General features: G+C 43.1%; 1 protein-coding gene across 2 annotated transcripts in view; it reads left to right on the forward strand.

Annotated features, from left to right (window-relative positions):
- The window catches only part of LOC106608046 (ATPase family AAA domain containing 2B), a 139,451-nt gene that overhangs the window by 8,144 nt on the left and 105,060 nt on the right, over positions 1–26,247 (forward strand). Inside the window, exons 2-19 of one of the 2 annotated variants that reach the window (XM_014205715.3) lie at positions 4,466–4,623; positions 4,785–4,816; positions 4,956–5,088; positions 8,265–8,361; positions 8,507–8,642; positions 9,330–9,470; positions 9,739–9,814; positions 9,926–10,027; positions 15,227–15,454; positions 15,664–15,838; positions 18,059–18,147; positions 18,309–18,468; positions 20,868–20,958; positions 22,482–22,593; positions 22,847–23,046; positions 24,198–24,339; positions 24,721–24,907; positions 25,024–25,209. In XM_014205715.3, coding sequence (XP_014061190.2) covers positions 4,466–4,623; positions 4,785–4,816; positions 4,956–5,088; positions 8,265–8,361; positions 8,507–8,642; positions 9,330–9,470; positions 9,739–9,814; positions 9,926–10,027; positions 15,227–15,454; positions 15,664–15,838; positions 18,059–18,147; positions 18,309–18,468; positions 20,868–20,958; positions 22,482–22,593; positions 22,847–23,046; positions 24,198–24,339; positions 24,721–24,907; positions 25,024–25,209 — 2,445 coding nt within the window. Of the gene's footprint in view, positions 1–4,462; positions 4,624–4,784; positions 4,817–4,955; positions 5,089–8,264; positions 8,362–8,506; positions 8,643–9,329; positions 9,471–9,738; positions 9,815–9,925; positions 10,028–15,226; positions 15,455–15,663; positions 15,839–18,058; positions 18,148–18,308; positions 18,469–20,867; positions 20,959–22,481; positions 22,594–22,846; positions 23,047–24,197; positions 24,340–24,720; positions 24,908–25,023; positions 25,210–26,247 lie in introns of both variants that reach the window. The other variant, XM_014205714.3, reaches the window with a different exon arrangement.

Consider the following 26,247-nt stretch of genomic DNA (forward strand, 5'->3'; position numbering starts at 1 on the left):
CAGCTCCGTCTCAGGTTCTGCTGTGGTGCAGTGGTTGCACAGCCTTTCCTCTACAGGGAGCCAGGTTGTCCTGTGTCTACCCTTCTCAATGGCACAGCGGTGCTCACTCAGCCTGTACTATGTCAAGGTTTTGATCAGTATAAATATTTAGCCACGGTGTACTGTCCATTTAGGGCCAGGTAGCACTGCATTTTGCTTTATGTTTGTGCTTGTGTTTCCCAATTAGCAATGTAGTTTTGTTTTGACTGTGTTGTAATTTGGTTTATTCTGATTGATTGGATGTTCTGGTCCTGAGGCTTCAGTGTGTTAGTAGAACAGGTTTGTGAACTCAGCCCCAGGACCAGTTGGATGAGGGGACTCTTTTCATTGCTCAGCTCTTGGCATTGCAGGGCTTGGTAATGATATGAGAGGGGATCACTGTATTTTAGATGTTTCCAAAACTTAATTGCTCTTTTTTTGAGTTTTTATTATTAGTGGATATTGGCCTAATTCTGCCCTGCATGCATTGTTTGTAGTTTTCCTCTGGACATGTAGGAGAATCTTACAGAACTCTGCATGCAGGGTTTCAATGGGGTGTTTGTCCCATTTGATGAAATCTTGTTTTGCAAGTGGACCCCACACCTCGCTGCCATAAGGTGCAATTGGTTCAATGACATATTCAATTAGTTTTAGCCAAATTTTAATAGGTATTTGAATTTGCTTTTTAATGGCATAGAATGCCCTGTGTGCTTTCTCTCTCAGTTCATTCACTGCCTCATTAAGGTGTCCAGTTGAGCTTATTTTTTAAACCTAAGTAATTGTAGTGTGTACAGTACTCTATATATTTTGTACCAATTGAGGACTTTGGTCTAATTCCCTGAGATCTGGGTCTTCTCTGGAAAATCATTATTTTAGTATTTTTGGGGTTTACTGCCAGGACCCAGGTCTGGCAGTACAGCTCTAGCAGGTCCAGGCTCTGCTGTAGGCCATGTGCTGTGGGTGACAGCAGGCGTAGGTCATCTGCGAAGAGTAGGCATTTAACTTCTGAATTGTGGAGACTAACACCAGGGGCTGAGGATTTTTCTAGAATAGTGGCCAATTCGTTAATGTAAATATTGAAGAGTGCAGGGCTCAGATTGCAACCCTGGCGAAGGCCCTGCCCCTGGTTAAAGAATTCTGTTCTTTTCTTACCAATTTTAATGCTCCACGTATTGCCAGTATACATTGATTTAATTATGTCATATGTTTTACCCCCTACACCACTTTCAATAACTTTGTAGAACAGTCCTGTATGCCAAATAGAATCAAATGCTTTTTGGAAGTCGATAAAGCAAGCATATATTTTGGTATTATTTTGGTGGACATGATTATCTATCAGGGTGTGTAAGCTGTAAATATGATTAGTTGTGCGATGTTTTGGTATAAATCCAATTTGGCTTTTACTCAAGGCGTTGTGCTTATTAAGGAAGTTTAGAACTCTTACATTGATAATACTACAGAAAATCTTCCCCAGGTTACTGTTCACACAAATGCCTCTGTAATTGTTAGGGTCAAATTTGTTTCCGTTCTTAAAGATTGGGGTTATGAGTCCTTGATTCCAGATGTCAGGGAAATAGCCTACACTCAGGATCAAATTAAACAGTTTTAATATAGCCAATTGCAATTTTGCACTAGTGAGTTTGAGCATCTCATTTAGGATGCTTTCTCTCTTTTTCTCTCTCTCTTTTTCTCTCTCTCTCTTTCTCTCTCTTTCTCTCTTCTTTCTCTTTCTTTCTCTCTCTTTCTCTCTCTTTCTTTTCAATGGCATGAATGTGCATATTGCCATAGCTTATTTTGGATATTTACAATATAAAAATAAATGAGAATCAAAATTGTCAACGGGACAACTTTCTCTCTTTCATCTCTCTCTTTCTCTCTCATCTTCTCTCTAGCTGTCTTTCTCTCTCATCTTCTCTCTAGCTGTCTTTCTCTCTCATCTTCTCTCTAGCTGTCTTTCTCTCTCACTCTCTCTCTAGCTGTCTTTCTCTCTCATCTCTCTCTCTAGCTGTCTTTCCCTCTCTCTCTAGCTGTCTTTCCCTCTCTCTCTAGCTGTCTTTCCCTCGCTCTCTAGCTGTCTTTCCCTCGCTCTCTAGCTGTCTTTCCCTCGCTCTCTAGCTGTCTTTCCCTCGCTCTCTAGCTGTCTTTCCCTCGCTCTCTAGCTGTCTTTCCCTCGCTCTCTAGCTGTCTTTCCCTCGCTCTCTAGCTGTCTTTCCCTCGCTCTCTAGCTGTCTTTCCCTCGCTCTCTAGCTGTCTTTCCCTCGCTCTCTAGCTGTCTTTCCCTCGCTCTCTAGCTGTCTTTCCCTCGCTCTCTAGCTGTCTTTCCCTCGCTCTCTAGCTGTCTTTCCCTCGCTCTCTAGCTGTCTTTCCCTCGCTCTCTAGCTGTCTTTCCCTCGCTCTCTAGCTGTCTTTCCCTCGCTCTCTAGCTGTCTTTCCCTCGCTCTCTAGCTGTCTTTCCCTCGCTCTCTAGCTGTCTTTCCCTCGCTCTCTAGCTGTCTTGTCTCTCTCTCTCTCTCTCTCTCTCTCTCTCTCTCATCTCCATCTTGTCTCTCTCTCTCTCTCTCTCTCTCTCTCTCATCTCCATCTTGTGTCTCTCTCTCTCTCTCTCTCTCTCTCATCTCCATCTTGTCTCTCTCTCTCTCTCATCTCCATCTTGTCTCTCTCTCTCTCTCTCTCTCTCTCTCTCTCTCTCATCTCCATCTTGTCTCTCTCTCTCTCTCTCTCTCTCTCTCATCTCCATCTTGTCTCTCTCTCTCTCTCTCTCTCTCTCTCTCTCATCTCCATCTTGTCTCTCTCTCTCTCTCTCTCTCTCTCTCTCATCTCCATCTTGTCTCTCTCTCTCTCTCTCTCTCTCTCTCTCTCTCCTCTCTCTCTCTCTCTCATCTCCATCTTGTCTCTCTCTCTCTCTCTCTCTCTCTCTCTCTCTCTCTCTCTCTCTCTCATCTCCATCTTGTCTCTCTCTCTCTCTCTCTCTCTCTCTCTCTCTCTCTCTCTCATCTCCATCTTGTCTCTCTCTCTCTCTCTCTCTCTCTCTCTCATCTCCATCTTGTCTCTCTCTCTCTCTCTCTCTCTCTCTCTCTCTCTCTCTCTCATCTCCATCTTGTCTCTCTCTTGTCTCTCTCTCTCTTGTCTCTCTCTCTCTCTCATCTCCATCTCTCTCTCTTGTCTCTCTCTCTCTCTCATCTCCATCTTGTCTCTCTCTCTCTCTCTCATCTCCATCTTGTCTCTCTCTCTCTCTCTCATCTCCATCTTGTCTCTCTCTCTCTCTCATCTCCATCTTGTCTCTCTCTCTCTCTCTCTCTCTCTCTCTCTCTCTCATCTCCATCTTGTCTCTCTCTCTCTCTCTCTCTCTCTCTCATCTCCATCTTGTCTCTCTCTCTCTCTCTCTCTCTCTCTCTCTCTCATCTCCATCTTGTCTCTCTCTCTCTCTCTCTCTCTCTCTCTCTCATCTCCATCTTGTCTCTCTCTCTCTCTCTCTCTCTCTCTCTCTCTCTCTCTCTCTCTCTCTCATCTCCATCTTGTCTCTCTCTTGTCTCTCTCTCTCTCTTGTCTCTCTCTCTCTCTCATCTCCATCTCTCTCTCTTGTCTCTCTCTCTCTCTCATCTCCATCTTGTCTCTCTCTCTCTCTCATCTCCATCTTGTCTCTCTCTCTCTCTCTCATCTCCATCTTGTCTCTCTCTCTCTCTCTCATCTCCATCTTGTCTCTCTCTCTCTCTCTCATCTCCATCTTGTCTCTCTCTCTCTCTCTCATCTCCATCTTGTCTCTCTCTCTCTCTCTCATCTCCATCTTGTCTCTCTCTCTCTCTCATCTCCATCTTGTCTCTCTCTCTCTCTCTCTCTCTCTCTCTCTCTCTCTCTCTCTCTCATCTCCATCTTGTCTCTCTCTCTCTCTCTCTCTCTCTCTCATCTCCATCTTGTCTCTCTCTCTCTCTCTCTCTCTCTCTCTCTCTCATCTCCATCTTGTCTCTCTCTCTCTCTCTCTCTCATCTCCATCTTGTCTCTCTCTCTCTCTCATCTCCATCTTGTCTCTCTCTCTCTCTCTCTCTCTCTCGCTGTCTCTCTCTCTTGTCTCTCTCTCTCTCTTGTCTCTCTCTCTCTCTTGTCTCTCTCTCTCTCTCTCTTGTCTCTCTCTCTCTCTCTTGTCTCTCTCTCTCTCTCATCTCCATCTTGTCTCTCTCTCTCTCTCTCTCTCTCATCTCCATCTTGTCTCTCTCTCTCTCATCTCCATCTCATCTCCATCTTGTCTCTCTCTCTCTCATCTCCATCTTGTCTCTCTCTCTCTCATCTCCATCTTGTCTCTCTCTCTCTCTCTCTCTCATCTCCATCTTGTCTCTCTCTCGCTCTCTCTCTCCATCTTGTCTCTCTCTCGCTCTCTCTCTCCATCTTGTCTCTCTCTCTCATCTCCATCTTGTCTCTCGCTCTAACCACTGTCTCTCCTCCCCTCCAGAAGGATCCCAGCAGTGATGTGAGCAGTCCTAGCAGTCCTCGAATGTCCCCTCCCTCGAAGCGGACCCGTAGACAGACCCCACCAAGCTCCAGCGACATCACTCCCTCGTCCCAGGCCAAGGGCCAGAGGGTCTCCTGGGTCATGCCCACCCACCGCACCAGGTGAGGGGGCAAGGGAACAGCATGGGTTGTGGCCGTTTTGAGTTTAGTTCCTGTACTGGCCATGTGGACTGTGGATTCAACCCCATCTGTTGTTGACTGTCTAAGCAGTCTTTTTTTTTTGCCATGTGTTTATATTGACACATCTTAATGTGTTGTTTCAGGTTGTCCTCTGGCGCCCTGCAAAATGGACATGGTAACATCATTTTCATTACCAAAGCTTTCATTTGGTTATTCCAAGACCATTACATTGTTTGCATGTTGGTACAGTATTAGTTGGCGTATTCGTTAGATTGGACTGCTTTGTTTTGACCTGTAACCTCTGACCCCGGCAGCCCATAAGGAGGACGGGGCAGGAGACCACTCTCATATGAACGGCCATGTTGATCTGAAGAGGAGCTGCCGCGTGAGGAAGAGCCAGTTTGAACACCTCAACCAGAGCCTGCTTTTTGACCAGCTCGTCAACAGGTAACACACACACACACGTTTGTTTTACGATCCTTGTGGGTACTAAACAATTGATTCCCATTCAAAATCCTATTTTCCTTAACCCAAACTTCTTAACCCTAATTGTAACCTAACCCCTAAGCCGAAAATAGCCAGGCAAAATGTTCCCACATGTCTGAAATGTCCTTGTTTTATTATCCTTGTGACAAATCACATTTAGAATATGGTCATTCATATTAACAGAACGTGCAAGTCGAGGATGCAGCGATGTGCGGTTTTCCTTACTGAATTCTGATGTGCACTTTGAACATGTTAGAATAACTGTCCACGTACATTTCCTCAGCCAACAAGATGAGTAACGAACAGAAAAATCACTAGCCTATGTCAATTTACTATAGTAGAAAAGTTTAGGCTACCTATTCTATTGGTCAGCTTGTCAAGAAAGAAATAACCTATTCCAAACAGACTCTGGGACAGTTGTCATACAACCAGCAGGCCTAGGCTACATAAAAAAAAAACGGTTAAAAAGCAATGAGGCTGATGCAACAGATCAGAACATTTAGAATAAAATGTTGATAAATTACTATTTATTCACGTTATAAGCACAGCGATGCACACAAGGCAGTAGGCTACGTGTGAATGTTCGTTCCATAATTCAATTAGTAGGAAAACACCATTGTTAAAGGGGTACTGCACATGCGAGAGGTTTCATGTGACAGAGATGAAAATATCCACTAGAAATGCTGAAAGATAGGAGATCTAATAGGCTAATTTGAAGCAAGGTAAGACATGCCTCATATGTATTAAAACATTCAGGTTTCAAACAATTAAGTATATGTTTTCAAAATGCAGACTGCCTCCAGCTCATTGCAGTGGTGTGTGACGCGCTGATGAAGCCTGCCTTCCATTGACATTTGATGCCGCGTTCAAAACAACTGGGAACTTAAAAATCTCCAATTTCAGACTTCAGAGCGTTCAAGAAAATGATGAATAAACTAGCTCCGACTGGAAAGAATAGTTTTGAACGGTATTCCAACTCGGGCCTCTTTCTAGAGCTCTGACTTTGCGGCCTGAAGATCACCGACGTCATGATTTGACCTCGTATTTTTCAGAGTTCCTGGTTGTCTTGAATGCACAACAAGATGCTGCAGCAGCAGCTCTGGCACAGTCTGACAGATTTTCCACTCAAAGGCTCTGTATCTGTATGCTGTACGCATGTGATAAATAACATGCATAACCGATATACTTTACACACACACCAATTTTATTCCACAAAACTATGCTAATGAACCTATAGATAAGAATGACCAGTCAAATGTATTTCCATTGACTGGTATTTCCATAAATGAATAGGCCACAAAGCATTATTTTTGCATTATTCGGCCAGCGGCAATTTCTTTTTAATGGACAAAAGCTGGCTATTACTGGATACCGGAAACACAGGCACACACACCTCAACCAGAGATCAACAGTACTACCAGATAAAGGTTTTCCATTCAAACTGATCATTTTAATAGACTTAATATTTGACAAAATAATGAATGTGTGTGACCTGGCGGTGGTGGATCTGTAAAGCAGAAAGTGAAAACCGCGACGAGGTGGACCGTGAATCTCCTTGTTTTAACCTCTTACATCTAGATGTTCCGCTAGCGGAACACCGCTCCAATATCCAATGATAGGGCGTGGCGCGAATTACAAACACCTCAGAAATCCAAAGGCTTCAATTTCTCAAACATATGACTATTTTACACCATTTTAAAGACAAGACTCTCCTTTATCTAACCACATTGTCCGATTTCAAAAAGGCTTTACAACGAAAGCAAAACATTAGATTATGTCAGGAGAGTACGCAGCCAGAAATAATCACACACCCATTTTTCAAGCTAACATATAATGTCACCAAAACCACAGCTAAATGCAGCACTAACCTTTGATCTTCATCAGATGACACTCCTAGGACATTATGTTATACAATACATGCATGTTTTGTTCAATCAAGTTCATATTTATATCAAAAACCAGCTTTTTACATTAGCATGTGATGTTCAGAACTAGCATACCCACCGAAACTTCCGGTGAATTTACTAAATTACTCACGATAAACGTTCACAAAAAGCATTACAATTATTTTAAGAATTATAGATCCAGAACTCCTTTATGCAATCGCGGTGTCAGATTTTAAAATAGCTTTTCGGTGAAAGCACATTTTGCAATATTCTGAGTAGATAGCCCGGCCATCATGGCTAGCTATTTTGACACCCAAGTTTGACACTCACCAAACTCAGATTTACTATAAGAAAAATTGGATTACCTTTGCTGTTCTTCGTCAGAATGCACTCCCAGGACTTCTAGTTTACACCCAATGTTGTTTTGGTTCCAAATAATCCATAGTTATATCCAAATAGCGGCGTTTTGTTCTTGCGTTCAAGACACTATCCGAAGGGTGACGCGCCGGCGCGTATCGTGACAAAAAATGTCAAAATATTCCATTACCGTACTTCGAAGCATGTCAAACGCTGTTTAAAATCAATTTTTATGCGATTTTTCTCGTAAAATAGCGATAATATTCCGACCGGGAGATGTCGTTTTCGTTCATAGACTGAAAATGTAAAATGGACTCTTCACGTGCATGCACGCGCCCGTTTCATTGTTCTCAGATTGACCACTATCCAAATGCGCTACTGTTTTTCAGCCAGGGACTGCAGAGTCATCATTCCCCGTTCTGGCGCCTTCTGAGAGCCAATGGGAGCCTTAGAAAATGTCACGTTACAGCAGAGATCCTCTATTTTCCATAAAGAGGCTATAGAAGGCCAAGAAATGGTCAGAGAGGGCACTTCCTGCATGGAATCTTCTCAGGTTTTATCCTGCCATATGAGTTCTGTTATACTCACAGACACCATTCAAACAGTTTTAGAAACATTAGGGTGTTTTCTATCCAAATCAAACAATTATATGCATATTCTAGTTTCTGGGCAGGAGTAATAACCAGATTAAATCGGGTACGTTTTTTTATCCGGCCGTGAAAATACTGCCCCCTATCCTAAACAGGTTAATGGTTGGCAGACAGGTGGACAGTGATGGGTAGATATGAAGGTGTGTAACATGATGATCGGCTTAGCCTTACATGTAGAACTTCGGTGAACTCATTCATATGCATCTGTGTTTGATACTTCTGATGACGATGTGTGTATTGTCAGCACGGCGGAGGCAGTTCTTCAGGAGATGGACAACATCAGCAGCATCAGACAGAACAGGGAGGTGGAGAGACTTCGCATGTGGACTGACACTGAGGTGGTGAGTCTGTCAATCAATCTGTATCATTCCATAAATAAAATGCACCATGGCAATATGAAAGTGGGTTGTTAGTAACTAACTCCATTGGTGGACGTTATGATGGCAAGCCAGCAAGCTGAACCTGACTCTACTCCTGATCTTCTAGGAAAACATGGATATGTATTCTCGTGTGAAGAGGAGGAAGTCACTGCGCAGGAACACCTTTGGCATGCAGGCGCATCACAAAGCCATGAGCAAGACAGAGGAGGAAGAGGAGGAGGAGGAGGAAGAGGGGACTGAAGGTTTGACTTAGTTGGGATGGCTTGTAAATCTGTACAGAGACTGTGAGAACTGTAGTTTTGTCATAGTTACAGGTCTGTGTTGCTTGAGGTTCAGACTACATTTAAAATATAATATTTTAGGGCCTCCCCAGTGATTACATTTACATTTTAGTCATTTAGCAGACGCTCTTATCCAGAGCGACTTACAGTAGTGAATGCATACATTTCATACATTTTTTTCCATAAGGCACTGCTAAGGCTCTGCTAGAGGCGTCACTACAGACCCGGGTTCGATCCCAGGCTGTCGCGCAACCGGGAGACCCATGAAGCTGCGCACAATTGGCCAGGTTGTCCGGGTTAGGGGAGGGTTTGGCCGGCCGGGATGTCCTTGTCCCATCGCACTCTAGCGACTCCTTGTGGCGGGCCGGGTGCATGCATGCTGACTTCAGTCACCAGTTGTACGGTGTTTCCTCCGACACATTGGCGCTTCTGGGTTAAGCGAGCAGTGTCAAAAAGCAGTGTGGCTTTGTGGGGTCGTGTTTCAGAGGACACGTGGCTCCCGACCTTCGCCTCTCCTGAGTCCCTACGGGAGTTGCAGCGATGGGACAAGACTGTAACTACTAATTGGATACCATGAAATTGGGGAGAAAAAAGGGGCAAAAAGTATTAAATAAATAAAAAGCATATTTTACTTGTTTACTTTCTCAGAGTCTCACGGGGAAGAAGAGGATGACGAAGCAGAGGATGAGGATGATGGAGATGAGGCAGAGGAGGTAGGAGAGGAGAATGACAGACCGTACAACCTGAGGCAGCGCAAGACTGTACAGAGATACGAGGCGCCACCTATCGGTAAAGGGAAAACAAATATTATTTCGTGTTTTTTATTTTATTTTTTATTGTTTTTGCAAGCCCTAAGGGATGGTTTTCCGTCCCCAGATTCGCCAATGAGCGTGGCTTTTAGTCAAGGAGTAGACTTAATCTGGGTCTGGGAAACTGGCCCCCTAAGTTGCCTGAAGCTTTCCTTTTCTTGCATGAAAACATTTATTGGTAGTCTTTGTTTTATACCTCTTGAGTGCTGCTGCTTTTTACATCTTCTGTGTCTATGATTGCATCCCAGAGCCAGTCAACAGAAAACAAACCAATCCCTCCCTGTTTGACACCCACAGATCTCCAGCTAGGAGAAGCCATCTACGGTTGGTCTTGTACCCCGCATGAACAATTATTTATAAGAAAACCCTGCTTACCTACATTGACATGGAGTAATATGGAGCGATTTGTCTTTATTCTCCTCTCCTCTGGTCCAGAGTGAAGAAACATGCCATCCACAGTAGCGACACCACGTCGTCGTCTGACGAGGAGAGATTTGAGAGGAGGAAAAGCAAGAGCATGACCCGGGCCAGGAACAGGTGAATACCTCTCCTCTCTCTGTCACTCACCTGGTGGATTTTGATATTAGATACAATTCATAAGTGGCTTTTCACTAGTTCCCAGCATCACCCATACTGTATGTACACAGGGTGGAGATATATAGGGCTGTGGCGGTCATGAAATTCTGTCAGCTGGTTATTGTCATGCAAAAGACTGCCGGTCTGAAGGTAACTGACCGTTAATTAACATAAAGATGTAAACATAACCAGGCCTCCACACATACAAGCTGCTGATGTGTGTCATCTACAAAAGAAGTCTAAATCAATGTAATATACATCATCACTACAAATCCATTATTTATTTTAGACGGGTCTAAAGAAACATGATATGAAGAAAATGTGTTTCAGAAGAACAGAATGAGTTGGCCTGTATGTTATCTGGCTCTGCTCCATGCTGTAGGCTTGGATATGCTTAAGTCCTGTGTCATCATTTTATATATTTTATAGTAAGAAGAACAACTTTAGTTGTGAATGATACAAACCTTAGAATCTCTTAGAAATCAAAGCGTATAAGGGCTGCATGGAGCGACTATCTGCTATTGATTTGAGAAAGAAGCAGAAAAGGCTTGTTCTGTTCCTGGCCTCAGGCTGCACAGCTGTGCTCTCATCAACTGATTTTCACCCATCAGACTATTCTCAATTTAATCTGGTCTTTACTAATATATAAAATGTGTTTTGATTTAGAATGGGCCATTATCAAATGGACAGGAACAGGGGGAGGGGAAAAAGACGTCATCTGTATGCTCTCCAATAGGAATGGAGGCCGTGAGCTTTCCCGCTGGTCCATTTTGTAGGCTACTTACTTGGGTTTTATAGCGGAGCATAATATGACCAGCTGAGAAATAAATACAACACCACTTACTTCACTCTGCACATCAACCACTGTTTGAGGAGCATGCCCTCGCTGCCCAATAGGTGATATACCTGTTTGAGGAGCATGTCCTCGCTGCCCGATAGGTGATATACCTGTTTGAGGAGCATGTCCTCGCTGCCTGATAGGTGATATACCTGTTTGAGGAGCATGCCCTCGCTGCCTGATAGGTGATATACCTGTTTGAGGAGCATGCCCTCGCTGCCTGATAGGTGATATACCTGTTTGAGGAGCATGTCCTCGCTGCCCGATAGGTGATATACCTGTTTGAGGAGCATGTCCTCGCTGCCCGATAGGTGATATACCTGTTTGAGGAGCATGTCCTCGCTGCCTGATAGGTGATATACCTGTTTGAGGAGCATGCCCTCGCTGCCCGATAGGTGATATACCTGTTTGAGGAGCATGTCCTCGCTGCCCGATAGGTGATATACCTGTTTGAGGAGCATGCCCTCGCTGCCCGATAGGTGATATACCTGTTTGAGGAGCATGTCCTCGCTGCCCGATAGGTGATATACCTGTTTGAGGAGCATGCCCTCGCTGCCCGATAGGTGATATTTCACCCAGACTCTGTATGCCATGGGCTCTCTAACCTTGTTCCTGTAGCTACTCAGTCCTTCGCTACTATGGCCTATTTATTGCCTACCTCCTCACGCCATTTGCACTCACTGTATATAGACTTTTTCTATTGTGTTATTGACTGTACGCTTGTTAATTCTATGTGTAACTCTGTTGTTTGTGTCACACTGCTTTGCTTTATCTTGGCCAGGTCGCAGTTGTAAATGACAACTTGTTCTCAACTAGCTTACCTGGTTAAATAAAGGTGAAATAAAAAAATTAAATAAAAAAAAAAAATTGGAAAACCAAGTGTAATCTGTTTGGGAACATCGATATTAACATGTTTTTTCAACAAAACACATTTCACTAAACTGTTGACAGCCCGTCTGCGCGCTCTAGAAAGGAATAAAGGAGAGCGAGGAGGAGATGGAAACACGTGGTGAGATATTCTGTATAGCTAATGTCACTCAATTAGTTATGAAAATAGAAAACAAATTCCTATTACTAGGATATTCAAAATCATATACAAATTCACTAATTGTTGGCTCTGTAAGCCGCCCTACACCATCAATGAACCAACAGCATCACCTAGTCCTAGGACTATACGTTCTCTCCCAGACTCATGATAGACATTTTGGAGCGTAGCATAAGGTAATCAGTCCATCCAGTATGTATAATAATCCAGTCCACACTCAAAGGCTACAGCCATTATGTTTCAAAGACATCTTAAATCAGTTTAGTTTTATGCTCTTCTGCCATGCATAATATGTGGTAGGCTATGTATTGTATAATGGCACAATCATTTTAATCTAGTTTTGGGGCTTGGGCTCATAAGCCTATGCATCAGCTCTTATATGCATATGGATGTTTTGAATGAATTTTCACCTTAGAAAGCGCTGTTTCAACCTGCTGTTGAACTTTCTTCAAATTGATCATCACAGTGAGGTGAGTTTTAAAACTATGATAGGTTTGATAAGTGTTGTGATTTTCAATTGCATTTGCCAAGTTCTCAAAAGTGATGACAGAATTATGCATTTAATGCTTTATTATAAAGGTTAAATCTTTTGGAGAAAATTATTTCCCAAACTTGAAACTCGACCGCAGCCAATGTATGCCAATTAGGTGCTACACCGGTTATAAAGTGCTTAATTTTAAGAAGTTATTTGGCCACTTCAGGGTGGGCAGGTAGCCTAGTGGTTAGAGTGTTGGACTAGTAACCGAAAGGTTGCTGGATCGTATCCCTGAGCTGACAAGGTAAAAATCTGTCATTCTGCCCCTGAACAAGGCAGTTAATCCACTGTTCACCGGTAGGCCGTCATTGTAAGTTAGAATTTGTCTTAACTGACTTGACTAGTTAAATTAAGGTAAAAAAATTTAAACATTTAGAAATGTTATCAAAGCATATAGGTCTATGGGCTAGGCTATATGAAGTGTGTGACTATGATTTGAAGAAATCACAAAAGTATTCAAGCTGTTTCTTGCCTTACTGCACAAGCTGGACATCATTCACAAGTGATGGGTGACAATATTAGTCAATCAGACTATTCTTAATTTAATGTTGCCTTTACATACAGTCCATTCGGAAAGTATTCAGACCCCTTGACTTATTCCACATTTTGTTACGTTACAGACGTATTCTAAAATTGCTTAAATAAAATAAAATCCTCATCAATCTACACAATACCCCATAATGACAAAGCGAAAACAGGTTTTTAGATTTTTCCCCAAATTGATAAAAAAAAAAAAAACATTAAAAACAACATTATTTACAAAAAGTATTCAGACCCTTTGATATGAGACTCGAAATTGAGCTCAGATGCATCCTGTTTCCATTGATCATCCTTGATGTTTCTACAACTTGATTGGAGTCCACCTGTGGTACATTTCAATTGATTGGACATGATTTGGACAGGCACACAGCTGTCTATATAAGGTCCCACAGTTGACAGCGCATGTCAGAGCAGAAACTAAGCCATGAGGTTGAAGGAATTGTCCATAGAGCTCCGCGACAGGATTGTGTCGAGTCACAGATCTGGGGAAGGGTACCAATAACATTTCTGCAGCATTGAAGGTCCCCAAGAACACAGTGGCTTCTATCATTCTTCCATTTAGGAAGTTTGGAACTAGCAAGACTCTTCCTAGAGCTGTACGCCCCAGCCAAACTGAGCAATCGGGGGAGAAGGGCCTTGGTCAGGGAGATGACCAAGAACCTGATGGTCACTGAACCCTCCAGAGATCCTCTGTGGAGATGGAAGAACCTTCCAGAAGGACAACCATCTCTGCAGTACTCCATTATCAGGCCTTTATGGTAGAGTGGCCAGACAGAAGCCACTCCTCAGTAAAAGGCGTATGACAGCCCGCTTGGAGTTTGCCAAAAGGCACCTAAAGACTCTCAGACCATGAGAAACAAGATTCTCTGGTCTGATGAAACCAAGACTGAACTATTTGGCCTGAATGCCAAGAGTCACGTCTGGAGGAAACCTGGCACCATCCCTGCGTTGAAGCATGGTGGTGGCAGCATCATGTTGTGGGGATGTTTTTCAGCGGCAGGGACTGGGAGACTAGTCAGGATCGAGGGAAAGATAACTGCAGCAAAGTACAGAGATCCTTGCTGAAAACCTGCTCGGGACCTCAGACTGGGGAGAAGTTCACCATCCAACAGGACAACGACCCTAAGTACACAGCCAAGACAACGCAGGAGTGGCTTCGGGACATATCTCTGAATGTACTTGAGTGGCCCATCCAGTGCCTGGACTTGTGACAAGCTTGTCACAAGACTCGAGGCTGGCAAAGGTGATTAAACAAAGTACTGAGTAAAGGGTTTGAATACTTAACACATTTACATATTTCAGTTTTCTTATTTGTATTACCTTTTTTTGCTTTGTCATTATGGGGTATTGTGTGTATTTGATTTGGGGGAGACACTTTAAGGCTGTAATGTAACGTGGAATAAGTCAATGGTTCTGAATACTTTCTGAATGCACTGTACACTAAATAATATGTGTGAAATTAGTTTGGATTTAGAATGGACCGTTATGCACCTTTCTCAGAACAGGGGCATGGGGAAAAAGACACATCTATGCACTTAAATAATGAAGGGAGGATGCATTTCCCATGGTTCCATTTTCATGCCAGCCAGGTAGGCTTATACTCCTGTTGTAAAGCGAAGTAATGTGCTTAATATTAGGTAAATAGATAGATATAGTAGGCCTAGCCTATAGAAATGTTGCGCAACATGAGCTCATGGGCTCTCATGAAGTCTTTGATTAGATTTTCAATTACATTTGCATTGATGTCAGAGTGATTAGAGGGACAATAGAGTGCTGAGTACCAGGCAGTTAGCAAGTTTGGTAGGTTACTAATGACCATCAGCAGCATCAGAGCTTGGAGAAGCCTAATTACCGTGACTAAACGGTCACATGGAATTTGACTGCCATCATGACTCGTGACCGCCGGTGTTGCGGTAGTACGACCACTCTAACACCCCTAGTGATACACAGCAGCCGTTGTGCACCAGAAAGCTCACAGCAATAATACATTTATAATATAGGCAATTTAGCAGACGCTTTTATCCAAAGTGACGTAGTCATGCGTGCATACATTTTACCTATGGGGGGTCCCGGGGATTGAAACCATGCTCAACGAACTGAGCTACAAAGGACCACAGCACATCGACTGTCCTTCACTGGTCTATCAGTGTTGAGCTGCAGATATATCTGGAAGCACAGTGCTAACACTTGTTATTTGTAAAGGTGTCTGCCTATGAACTTGCGAGCAGAGGACCTGGCCAGTGGGGTGCTGAGGGACAGGGCCAAGGTGGGAGCTAGCCTCGCTGATGTGGACCCCATGAATCTGGACACCTCAGTGAAGTTTGACAGCGTAGGAGGGCTGTCCAACCACATCCAGTCCCTGAAAGAGATGGTGGTCTTCCCTCTCCTCTACCCAGAGGTTTTCGAGAGGTTCAAGATTCAGCCACCAAGGTAAAGAGCAAAGCCACCTGGAAACTCACATTATTCATGTTCAGACATATCAAGCATGTATCCTTCTTTGTTTGCCATTTATAACTGTTATTTCATTTCAACAAGCCAGATGAGGAAAAACTGAATGGTCACAATGTGTAGTTCCTCATTCAATAAAAGTGAGACTTGTTATTTACCCCTCTGTCTCTCGCTCTTTCTCTCCCCCACAGAGGGTGTCTGTTCTACGGCCCACCAGGTACAGGAAAGACCCTAGTAGCGCGGGCTTTGGCCAACGAGTGTAGTCAAGGTGACAAGAAAGTGTCTTTCTTCATGAGGAAGGGAGCCGACTGCCTCAGCAAGTGGGTCGGTGAATCAGAACGACAGCTACGCCTGCTCTTCGACCAGGTGAGCTCGAGCCAAGACTTATCAGTCCAGAGTAGAGGTCTTCAGTTGGACCTGTTCTGAAATGGACCTGGGGCTTAACCACCCGGACCCGATATGCATAAATTAATAAAAAATATATAGAGACCCCTTCCGAACGGATCCGAAGACAACTAGACCCGTTCCATAAAGACCTGGAATTTTTTTATGCTACTTTATTAACCAGAGCTGATAAAGTATGAGGTGAGGGAGAGAGGTGTAGCTTTAGCAGGCGGGGAGAGGCTGTACTGTGAGCGAGTGACGGCAACCATCCAAGCTTACTCGTGCAATAGCAGACTAATAATAGCCACAGCTAGGTTATTTAGAATCAAATATGATTACGTAGTACCCATCTTGACTGCATCAAACTGGGAGAAGCTAGCTAAAGTTAGCTAGCTAGGCTAACTGAGGCTGCAGTGCATGCACTTTCTCATCCTACAGTTACAAATAACTACGCTCTTCTGAGAAGACTTTCCAATAGATGTTGGAACGTTGCTGCGGGGACTTGCTTCCATTCAGCCACGAGCGTTAGTGAGGTCGGGCACTGATGTTGGGCGATTAGACCTGGCTTGCAGTCGACGTTCCAATTCATCCCAAAGGTGTTCGATTGGGTTGAGGTCAGGGCTCTGTGCAGGCCAGTCATCTTCTTCCACATCTTCTTCTCGACAATTTCTGTATGGACCTCGCTTTGTGCACAGGGGCATTTATTTTAATTTTATTTAACCTTTATTTATAAAGGTTTTCCCATTGAGATAACATCTCTTTTCCAAGAGAGACCTGGTCCAATAGCAGCAGGGGGAACAACGTTACAGACAAAACAACTTACATACACTAACACAACATTAAACAAAACTATAAACACACATACAGTACAACAATTACATATTACGTAAAAAAGTATTGACTAAAACAGCTGTCCTAAAGACAATTCTATGATATATACATCGATCAAGTGTTTAAACTCCACCAATGAAACTAGATCATCAAATGAGGTGTCATGCTGAAACAGGAAAGGACCTTCCCCAAACGGTTGCTGCAAAATTGGAAGCACAGAATGTCATTGTATGCTGTAGCGTTAAGATTTCCCTTCACTGGAACTAAGGGGCCTAGCCCGAACCATGAATAACAGCCCCAGACCATTATTCCTCCTCCACCGAACTTTACAGTTGGCACTATGCATTGGGGGAGGTAGCGTTCTCCTGGCATCCCCCAAACCCAGATTAGTTTGTCGGACTGCCAGATGGCGAAATGTGATTTATCACTCCAGAGAACGCGTTTCCATTTCTCCAGAGTCCAATGGCGGAGAACTTTACACCACTCCAGCCCAGCTGACGCTTGGCATTGCGTATGGTGATCTTAGGCTTGTGTGCGGCAACTCGGTCATGAAAACCCATTTCATGAAGCTCCGGACTAACAGTTATTGTGCTGACGTTGCTTTGAGGCAGTTTTGGAACTCTGTAGTGAGTGTTGCAACCGAGGACAGACAATTCTGTGAGCTTGTGTGGCATACCACTTGAAGGCTGAGCCGTTGTTGCTCCTAGACGTTTCCACTTCACAATAACAGCACTTACAGATGATCGGGGCAGCTATAGCAAGGGCTGAAATTTGACCAACTGACTTGTTGGAAAGGTGGCATCCTATGACGGTGCCATGTTCAAAGTCACTTAGCTCTTCAGGAAGGCCATTCTACTACCAATGTTTTGTCTATGGAGATTGCATGGCTGTGTGCTCGATTTTTATACATCTGTCAGCTGATGTAGCCGAATCCACTAATTTGAAGGGGTGTCTTCATACTTTTGTATATAAAGTGTATCGCCTAACTTTTGCAACACACGTAGCGAGGCTCTGACTGTAGCCTATTCGGCTTTGATTGGCCGTCAACAAGCTACACGCTCCACTCTCGTGAAAAGCAAGAGCAGCAGCATAAATGATAAAATGTCTCTTTTTCTACTGCAGTAGTCGCGTTCTGATCTGTACGGGCTCTTCCGGAACAGTCAGTTAAAACTACACTTACCCGTGACAATCCATATCAGATCTGACCCAGACCGTGACATTATTTAGAATTCTGGATCCGGACCTGCTGGGTTCCGGAGATTCGGGTACAGGTGGATCCGTGAAGACATCTAGTCCAGTGTTGTTACTTTGTGAGAGTTGTTAGATTTTCGTGATCATTGTGTTAAGGTTGTGTGTTCCTCTCTCTTCTAGGCATACCTGATGAGGCCTTCCATAATCTTCTTTGATGAGATAGACGGGCTGGCCCCAGTGCGCTCCAGCAGACAGGACCAGATACACAGGTACTATTTGAAGCAGGAGTAGCAGTTTGGTTTTGATATCTCCGTTTGATGGTCTCTGATAATCAATAATGAAAGTGAGTGATCAGTTTTTTACTATGGTTTGACCATAATCTCTCTCTTCCCTCTCTCCCTCACTATCCCTCTTTCCTGTCCACCTCCAGCTCCATAGTGTCCACTCTGCTGGCGTTGATGGATGGCCTGGACAGCCGAGGGGAAATCGTGGTGATCGGTGCTACCAATAGACTGGACTCCATAGACCCTGCTCTACGGAGGCCTGGACGCTTTGACAGGGAGTTCCTCTTCAACCTGCCTGACAAGGAGGTGAGGAAGTGGGGTAGTTAACAATTTCAACACACCTGTCAATATGAATCATGTATAGGATTATGGCACAATGAATACACTATGTTGATGTGTTGATCTGTAATCCCAATCAGTGAATACACTATGTTGGTGACGTGTTGATACTGTAATCCCAATCAGTGAATACACTATGTTGGTGACGTGTTGATACTGTAATCCCAATCAGTGAATACACTATGTTGGTGACGTGTTGATACTGTAATCCCAATCAGTGTATGCACTATGTTGGTGACGTGTTGATACTGTAATCCCAATCAGTGAATACACTATGTTGGTGACGTGTTGATACTGTAATCCCAATAATTTTAAAGTATGTCTATGGCTGGCATAGTATGTTTTTTGGAGTTTTATCCTTGTTTAAGATGGTGTCATCCTTGTTTGTGTGTGTGTTCCAGCCGCTGCTCTTTGTGTGTGTGTGTACTCCACACATTAGTCCCAGTTTAGTGTTTCTGTGTGTGTGTGTGACTGTGTGCCAGTCCAGCGGTACATAGCAATCAGTCGACCTCAGCAGAGACACACACTAAGGTTGGGCGATATTACCACGATGATTGTCGACATCGTTATGTAATAGACGATGGTTTAGCCTACTTGAACTTGGCTGGCGCCCTGCAGTAAAGAACAGAGTCTCGCAGGGCAGCACATAAGTGACTTTGAGTAATTTATTTTGCTACTACCATTTGCTATAGCCTACTTCAATAAATATGTGATACAGAACATGAGAGGAATGTAGGCCAGACAGAGTGGAGAATTCCAACAAAGCAGCGCAAAATGTTGATCTGTCGGATGGATGGGCATTAGGCTATAGGTTAAACCTATTAAAAAACTAGATACGGTGTGTCTATATCTATCTATCTATCTATCTATCTATCTATCTATCTATCTATCTATCTATCTATCTATCTATCTATCTATCTATCTATCTATCTATCTATCTATCTATCTATCTATCTATCTATCTATCTATCTATCTATCTATCTATCTATCTATCTATCTATCTATCTATCTATCTATCTATCTATCTATCTATCTATCTATCTATCTATCTATCTATCTATCTATCTATCTATCTATCTATCTATCTATCTATCTATCTATCTATCTATCTATCTATCTATCTATCTATCTATCTATCTATCTATCTATCTATCTATCTATCTATCTATCTATCTATCTATCTATCTATCTATCTATCTATCTATCTATCTATCTATCTATCTATCTATCTATCTATCTATCTATCTATCTATCTATCTATCTATCTATCTATCTATCTATCTATCTATCTATCTATCTATCTATCTATCTATCTATCTATCTATCTATCTATCTATCTATCTATCTATCTATCTATCTATCTATCTATCTATCTATCTATCTATCTATCTATCTATCTATCTATCTATCTATCTATCTATCTATCTATCTATCTATCTATCTATCTATCTATCTATCTATCTATCTATCTATCTATCTATCTATCTATCTATCTATCTATCTATCTATCTATCTATCTATCTATCTATCTATCTATCTATCTATCTATCTATCTATCTATCTATCTATCTATCTATCTATCTATCTATCTATCTATCTATCTATCTATCTGAAAAATAAATGCTACTGTTTGTTCTTCCTATTGTAAAGCTGTGATTGAGAATAGCCTATGCCTAGGCTGTATAGAATTTCACTCATGTAATCCACAACTTCAGGACAACACCTTCGTAGGTGTTGGCAAATAAACTACAGTTCGTAACTTCAACTTGTGGATTACATGAGTGAAATTCTATACAGCCTAGGCATAGGCTATTCTCAATCACAGCTTGACAATAGGTAGAACAAACAGTAGCATTTATTTTTCTGATATTTTGAGGCAAATAAAGCAATTATTACCCAGTTGTGAAGACTGTAGACTGCTTCTATCCAGCCAAGGATGTCACTACAGTAAGACTGCCCATTCTTCACTGCTCCATCACAGCGCCCCACACACACACACACACACACACACACACACACACACACACACACACACACACACACACACACACACACACTCTAACCTGCTCCATGCTGAAGCTCTTCCACCAGAAAGGACTATTAGAAAAATATTTGCCTGCACTTACCCTCTGCCCAGGCTTTCAAAACAGTATGGGGTGGGGATGATAACATCATGTTTTATGGTTACATACGTCAACATTTTCTACACACACACACACACACACACAGAGGGAGACAGCTGGCAGAGAGACCAAAAACCCACTGTGGTGTGAGCAGGGTGGTTTTTGTTATTTATTAAATGTTTCTCTATCCCTGTATTTCCCTCTCCTTCTTTCGGTCTTTGTCTTTTTCTCTCTGTTCCTAGGCCCGAAGGCAAATCCTTGAGATCCACACTCGGGACTGGAACCCCAGACTGGCTGAGCAGTTTGTGGACGAGCTGGCTGAGAAATGTGTCGGTAAGAGAGATTGACTTATATTAGGGTCATTAACGTTTACAACTTTAACGTACTCTACCATTCAAAAGTTTGAGGTCACTTATACATTTCCTTGTTTTCCATGAAAATATAATTGAAATGAGTTGCAAAATGAATAGGAAAAATAGTCAAGACATTGACAAGGTTATAAATAATGATTTTTAATTGAAATAATAATTGTCCTTCAAACTTTGCTTGATCCAACAACCGCTCAATAGGGTTGAGATCCAGTGACTGCTGGCCACTCCTTTATAGACAGAATACCAGCTGACTGCTTCTTCCCTAAATAGTTCTTGCATAGTTTGGAGCTGTGCTTTGGGTCATTGTCTTGTTGTAGGAGGAAATTGGCTCCAATTAAGCGCCGTCCACAGGGTATGGCATGGCGTTGCAAAATGGAGTTATAGCCTTCCTCCTTCAAGATCCCTTTTTCCCTGTACAAATCTCCCACTTTACCACCAACAAAGCACCCCCAGACCATCACATTGCCTCCACCATGCTTGACAGATGGCGTCAAGCAGTCCTCTATAATCTTTTTTTTTCTTTTTTCTGTCTCACGAATGTTCTTTGTGATCCGAAAATCTCAAACTTAGATTCGTCTGTCCATAACTTTTTTCCAATCTTCCTCTGTCTAGTGTGCTTTTGCCCATCTTAATCTTTTATTTTTATTGGCCAGTCTAAGATATGGCTTTTTCTTTGCAACTCTGCCCAGAAGGCCAGCATCCCGGAGTCACCTCTTCTTCACTGTTGATGTTGAGACTGGTGTTTTGCGGGTACTATTTAATGAAGCTGCTAGTTGAGGACTTGTGAGGCGTCTGTTTCTCAAACTAGACACTCTAATGTACTTGTCCTCTTGCTCAGTTGTGCACCGGGGCCTCCCACTCTTTCTATACTGATTAGAGACAGTTTGCGCTCTTCTGTGAAGGGAGTAGTACACAGCGTTGTCCGAGATCTTCAGTTTCTTGGCAATTTCTCGCATGGAATAGCCTTAATTTCTCAGAACAAGAATAGACTGACAAGTTTCAGAAGAAAGGTCTTTGTTTCTGGCCATTTTGAGCCTGTAATCAAACCCACAAATGCTGATGCTCCAGATTAGAAGGCCAGTTTTATTGCTTCTTCAATCAAAACAACAGTTTTCAGCTGTGTTAACATAATTGCAAAAGGGTTTACTAATGATCAATTAGCCTTTTTAAAATGATAAACTTGGATTAGCTAACCCAACATGCCATTGGAACACAGGAGTGAGGGTTGCTGATAATGGGCCACTGTACGCCTACGTAGATATTCCATAAAACATCAGCCGTTTCCAGTTACAATAGTCATTTACAACATTAACAATGTCTACACTGTATTTCTGATCAATTTGATGTTATTTTAATGGACTCACAATTTGCTTTTCTTTCAAAAACAAGGACATTTCTAAGTGACCCCAAACTTTTGAACGGTAGTATAGATGTTTAGCTTACTTCCTTTTCGGTTCTTTCATTTACTCCACTCCCTTGCTCCAGGTTACTGCGGTGCCGACATCAAAGCACTTTGCACAGAGACGGCCCTGGCGGCGCTGCGGCGGCGCTACCCCCAGATCTACGGCAGCAGTGTTAAGCTGCAGCTGGATGTCAGGTATTTATGGAGAGGAGGAAACTGAAAGTCCATATTAATGGACTGGAATCCATCGTCTTGTCTGCATGGGGGCAATCCTAACTTCCACTTAAGTTTAATTTCCATGTAGTCACCCATTGACATCAAAGCATGGTTAATACACAATTTGAACGAAGTGGAAGTTAGAATTCTTCCCTAAATCTGTATGATCTGCTGACACTGAATTTCCATTCTGGATCAAGTATTCATTTATTGATCTATCTGTCTCTATCAGTACCATCGTGCTGGGGCCTGGGGACTTCAGCCGCGCCCTGCGGACCATCGTCCCAGCCTCCCAGAGAGCCCAGGCCCCTCCAGGCCGAGCTCTGGCCCCAAACATACGCCCCCTACTGGCCAACACACTGTCCACAGTGCTGGAGGTCCTGCTCCGAGTCTTCCCCCATGCAGAATCACAGCACAGGGAGAGTAGAGGAGGTACGGGATCGCTCTTTCTGTCCGTCTGGGAATCGCTCTTTTTGCCCCCTATTTTGCTCTCCTTTTCCACCTGCTTTCTCTCGCTCTCTCTCTCACCCCATATCCGCTGGGAGTTGTACTATCTCTCATGCTTCTTTTAATAACTTACATTTACCACTCCACCGTCCTCCCTAATAAACCATGATCTCTCTACTAATAAGACCATAGCTTTCTCTAGCTTTTTTCCCCCCTTGCTGTAGCAATTTCTGCTCAATGGGCTGTTAATAGAAGTTATTTTAAATTGGAAGGACTTAAACATTTTTGTGGAAATTTTATATAACATATCTGGCTTCTTTACCTGTGGGATCGTCTGAGACCAGCCACCTGGACAGCTGATGAAACTGGATTTGCACAACCAAAGAATTTCTGCACAAACGGTCAGAAATCATCCCATGGAAGCTCATCTGCGTGCTTGTTGTCCTCACCAGGGTCTTGACCTGACTGCAGCTCGGCGTCGTAACCGACTTCAGTGGCCGAATGCTTATCTTTGATGGCCACTGGCACGCTGGAGAAGTGTGCTCTTCACGGATGAATCCCAGTTTCAACTGTACCCGGCAGATGGCGTGTATGGCGTCGTGTGGGCGAGCGGTGTGCTGATGTCAACGTTGTGAACAGAGTGCCCTGTGGTGGGTTTATGGTATGGGCAGGCATAAGCTAAGGACAACGAACACAATTGCATTTTATTGTTGGCAATTTGAATGCACAGAGATCCTGAGGCCCATTTGTCGGGACATTCATCCGCCGCCATCACATCAAGTTTCAGCATAATAACGCACGGCCCCATGTTGCAAGGATCTGTACATATTTCCTGGAAGCGGAAAATGTCCCAGTTCTTCCATGGCCTGCATACTCACCAGACATGTCACCCATTGAGCATGTTTGGGATGCTCTGGATCGACATGTACGACAACGTGTTCCAGTTACCAACAATATCCAGCAACTTCGCACAGCCATTGAAGAGGAGTGGGACAACATTCCGCAGGCCTCAATCAACAGCCTGATCAACTCTACGCGAAGGAGTTTTCACATCTGGGTTTTCAGTTTTATTTCTAGGTGGCACACACTAACAGTTTTTTTTCACAGTATTTCTTCCTGTCCTTCCTTCCTACTAGACATTGACAATCTGCTAGAGGAGGAGTTCAGTGAAGAGGAGACGGATGGAGCAGCTCCCTCCATCTACCACCTTCAGCCTGGATCCCCTAAGATGCACACACACCCCTCTACGGCACACACACCCTTCCTACACTTCACCACGTGAGTCTGACTACAGAACACACCTCTACCCCTAGCCACACACACCCCAGTGTATCAGGGCATTTTAAAGCCACCTTGTGGCCACAAGGAGAATGACATGAGCAAAGTCAACGTTAAAACCATTAGTCATCCTTCAGTCCTGTCATCAACACAGGAGAGGGAAGATAAATGTTCTCTATTAGATTCACATCCATCTACGAGGTACTTTATCTGATATAGATGGCTAATATGTTTAAAGATTATGAAATATGATTATGGACATTATAGTCCTCTAACAGTTTTTAGTTTAATCAATCAACTGGAGACTGATAGCCTATTTGGTAATGTAAGGACACATTTAAAAGATAGAAGCTGATTCTCACTCTCTTCTCCTCCCTCCAGATCAGCTCTCCACCAGCCCACGTCGTACCGGCCTCGCCTGCTGCTGGCGGGTCCCCCCGGCTCGGGACAGGGTTCTCACCTGGCCCCTGCTGTGTTACACCACCTGGACAAGCTGTCTGTCCACCGTCTAGACCTGCCCACACTCTACTCTGTCAGCGCCAAGACACCTGAGGAGTCCTGCGCTCAGGTAACACACACACCTCTACATATATAAACACACACACACACACACACTCATACAGATCGCAAATATGTATATCGCACATGTATGATGTTTGGCTGTTGTGTGTGTGTGTCCGTCAGGTGTTCTGTGAGGCGCGTCGGAGCGTGCCCAGTGTGGTGTTCATGCCGCACATCTGTGATTGGTGGGATTCGGTTAGCGACACTGTAAAGAACACCTTTCTCTCTCTGCTCCAGGACGTCCCCTCTTTCACCCCCCTCCTCATCCTCGCCACCACAGAGACCTGTTACACACAGCTACCACAGGAGGTAGGCTAAACACACCAGGGTTTCTGTTAGCCGGTAATAGCCGGCTTTTGGCCGATTTCAAAAATAAATAAAAGGAAAAGCCGATAAATAAAACTGGCACAAGCCAATTGCCCGGGAAAATAAAAAAAATCCCATTGCAAAACTAGAAAAGTACATTACAAAAGAAAATGTTGTGTGCTTGTTTTAAACTATTTATGAAAATGTTAATGTTTTAATGTTTGCAGCTGAAATGGTTAAAGACTGGTAGCATTTAAAATGTCTACCACTGTGTTCTTACTTTTGGTCTTTTGATTCATTACGTTTTACGCTAATAACCACTGTTTATAGTTTAAATGTTAAGGATGTGAAGTTATGATAGCCTGAACATGAGGAAGTTGGTTTGGTCTCTCTAGCTTAAACGGTTCAATAGTTACTGTTGGTGAGTTATTTAATGCTAATTTACATAAATTCTTTAAAGTCTTTATCAATTTAAGTTAGGATATCTTGAACATGTGGAAGTTGGTTTTGGGTTCTCTAGCTTGAATGGTTCAATAGTTACAGTTGGTGAGTTATTTTATGCTAATGTATATAGTTATTAGGGATGTGACCAATGGAAAACATTTTACTGTTTAAACAGACTTTTTTAAAATCGGTTTTCCGTTTAAAATGATAAGTAAAAATGATAATTCACAATGCAGAATAATAGTCCTATTACGTATGTATCACCGCTAAGGCCGGGCAATGGAATTTGTCTACCGCGACCCTTTACAGAGAGGGAACGCAGCTGCTTTAACATGCCAATAATTGATCACTTTTCAGACAATCATTTTTAAAAAAGTACCGCATTAGAAGCGTCTACCGTTTCAAACAGTAGAATTCTGCTCCTGGTTATAGTGTTCTATTGTTTCCCTGACACCAACAAACATTGCAGGCTGATGTCCTGCAGTGTTTATGCTACATTTTAATTCTTGACATTTAATTCTTGTAAACATTCCCTATCTTAGGTCAGTTAGGATCACCACTTCATTTTAAGAATGTGAAATGTCAGAATAATGGTAG

This window comes from Salmo salar, chromosome 06 (genome assembly GCF_965601325.2).
Source record: "Salmo salar chromosome 06, fSalSal1, whole genome shotgun sequence".
Classification (NCBI taxonomy): Eukaryota; Metazoa; Chordata; class Actinopteri; order Salmoniformes; family Salmonidae; genus Salmo; species Salmo salar.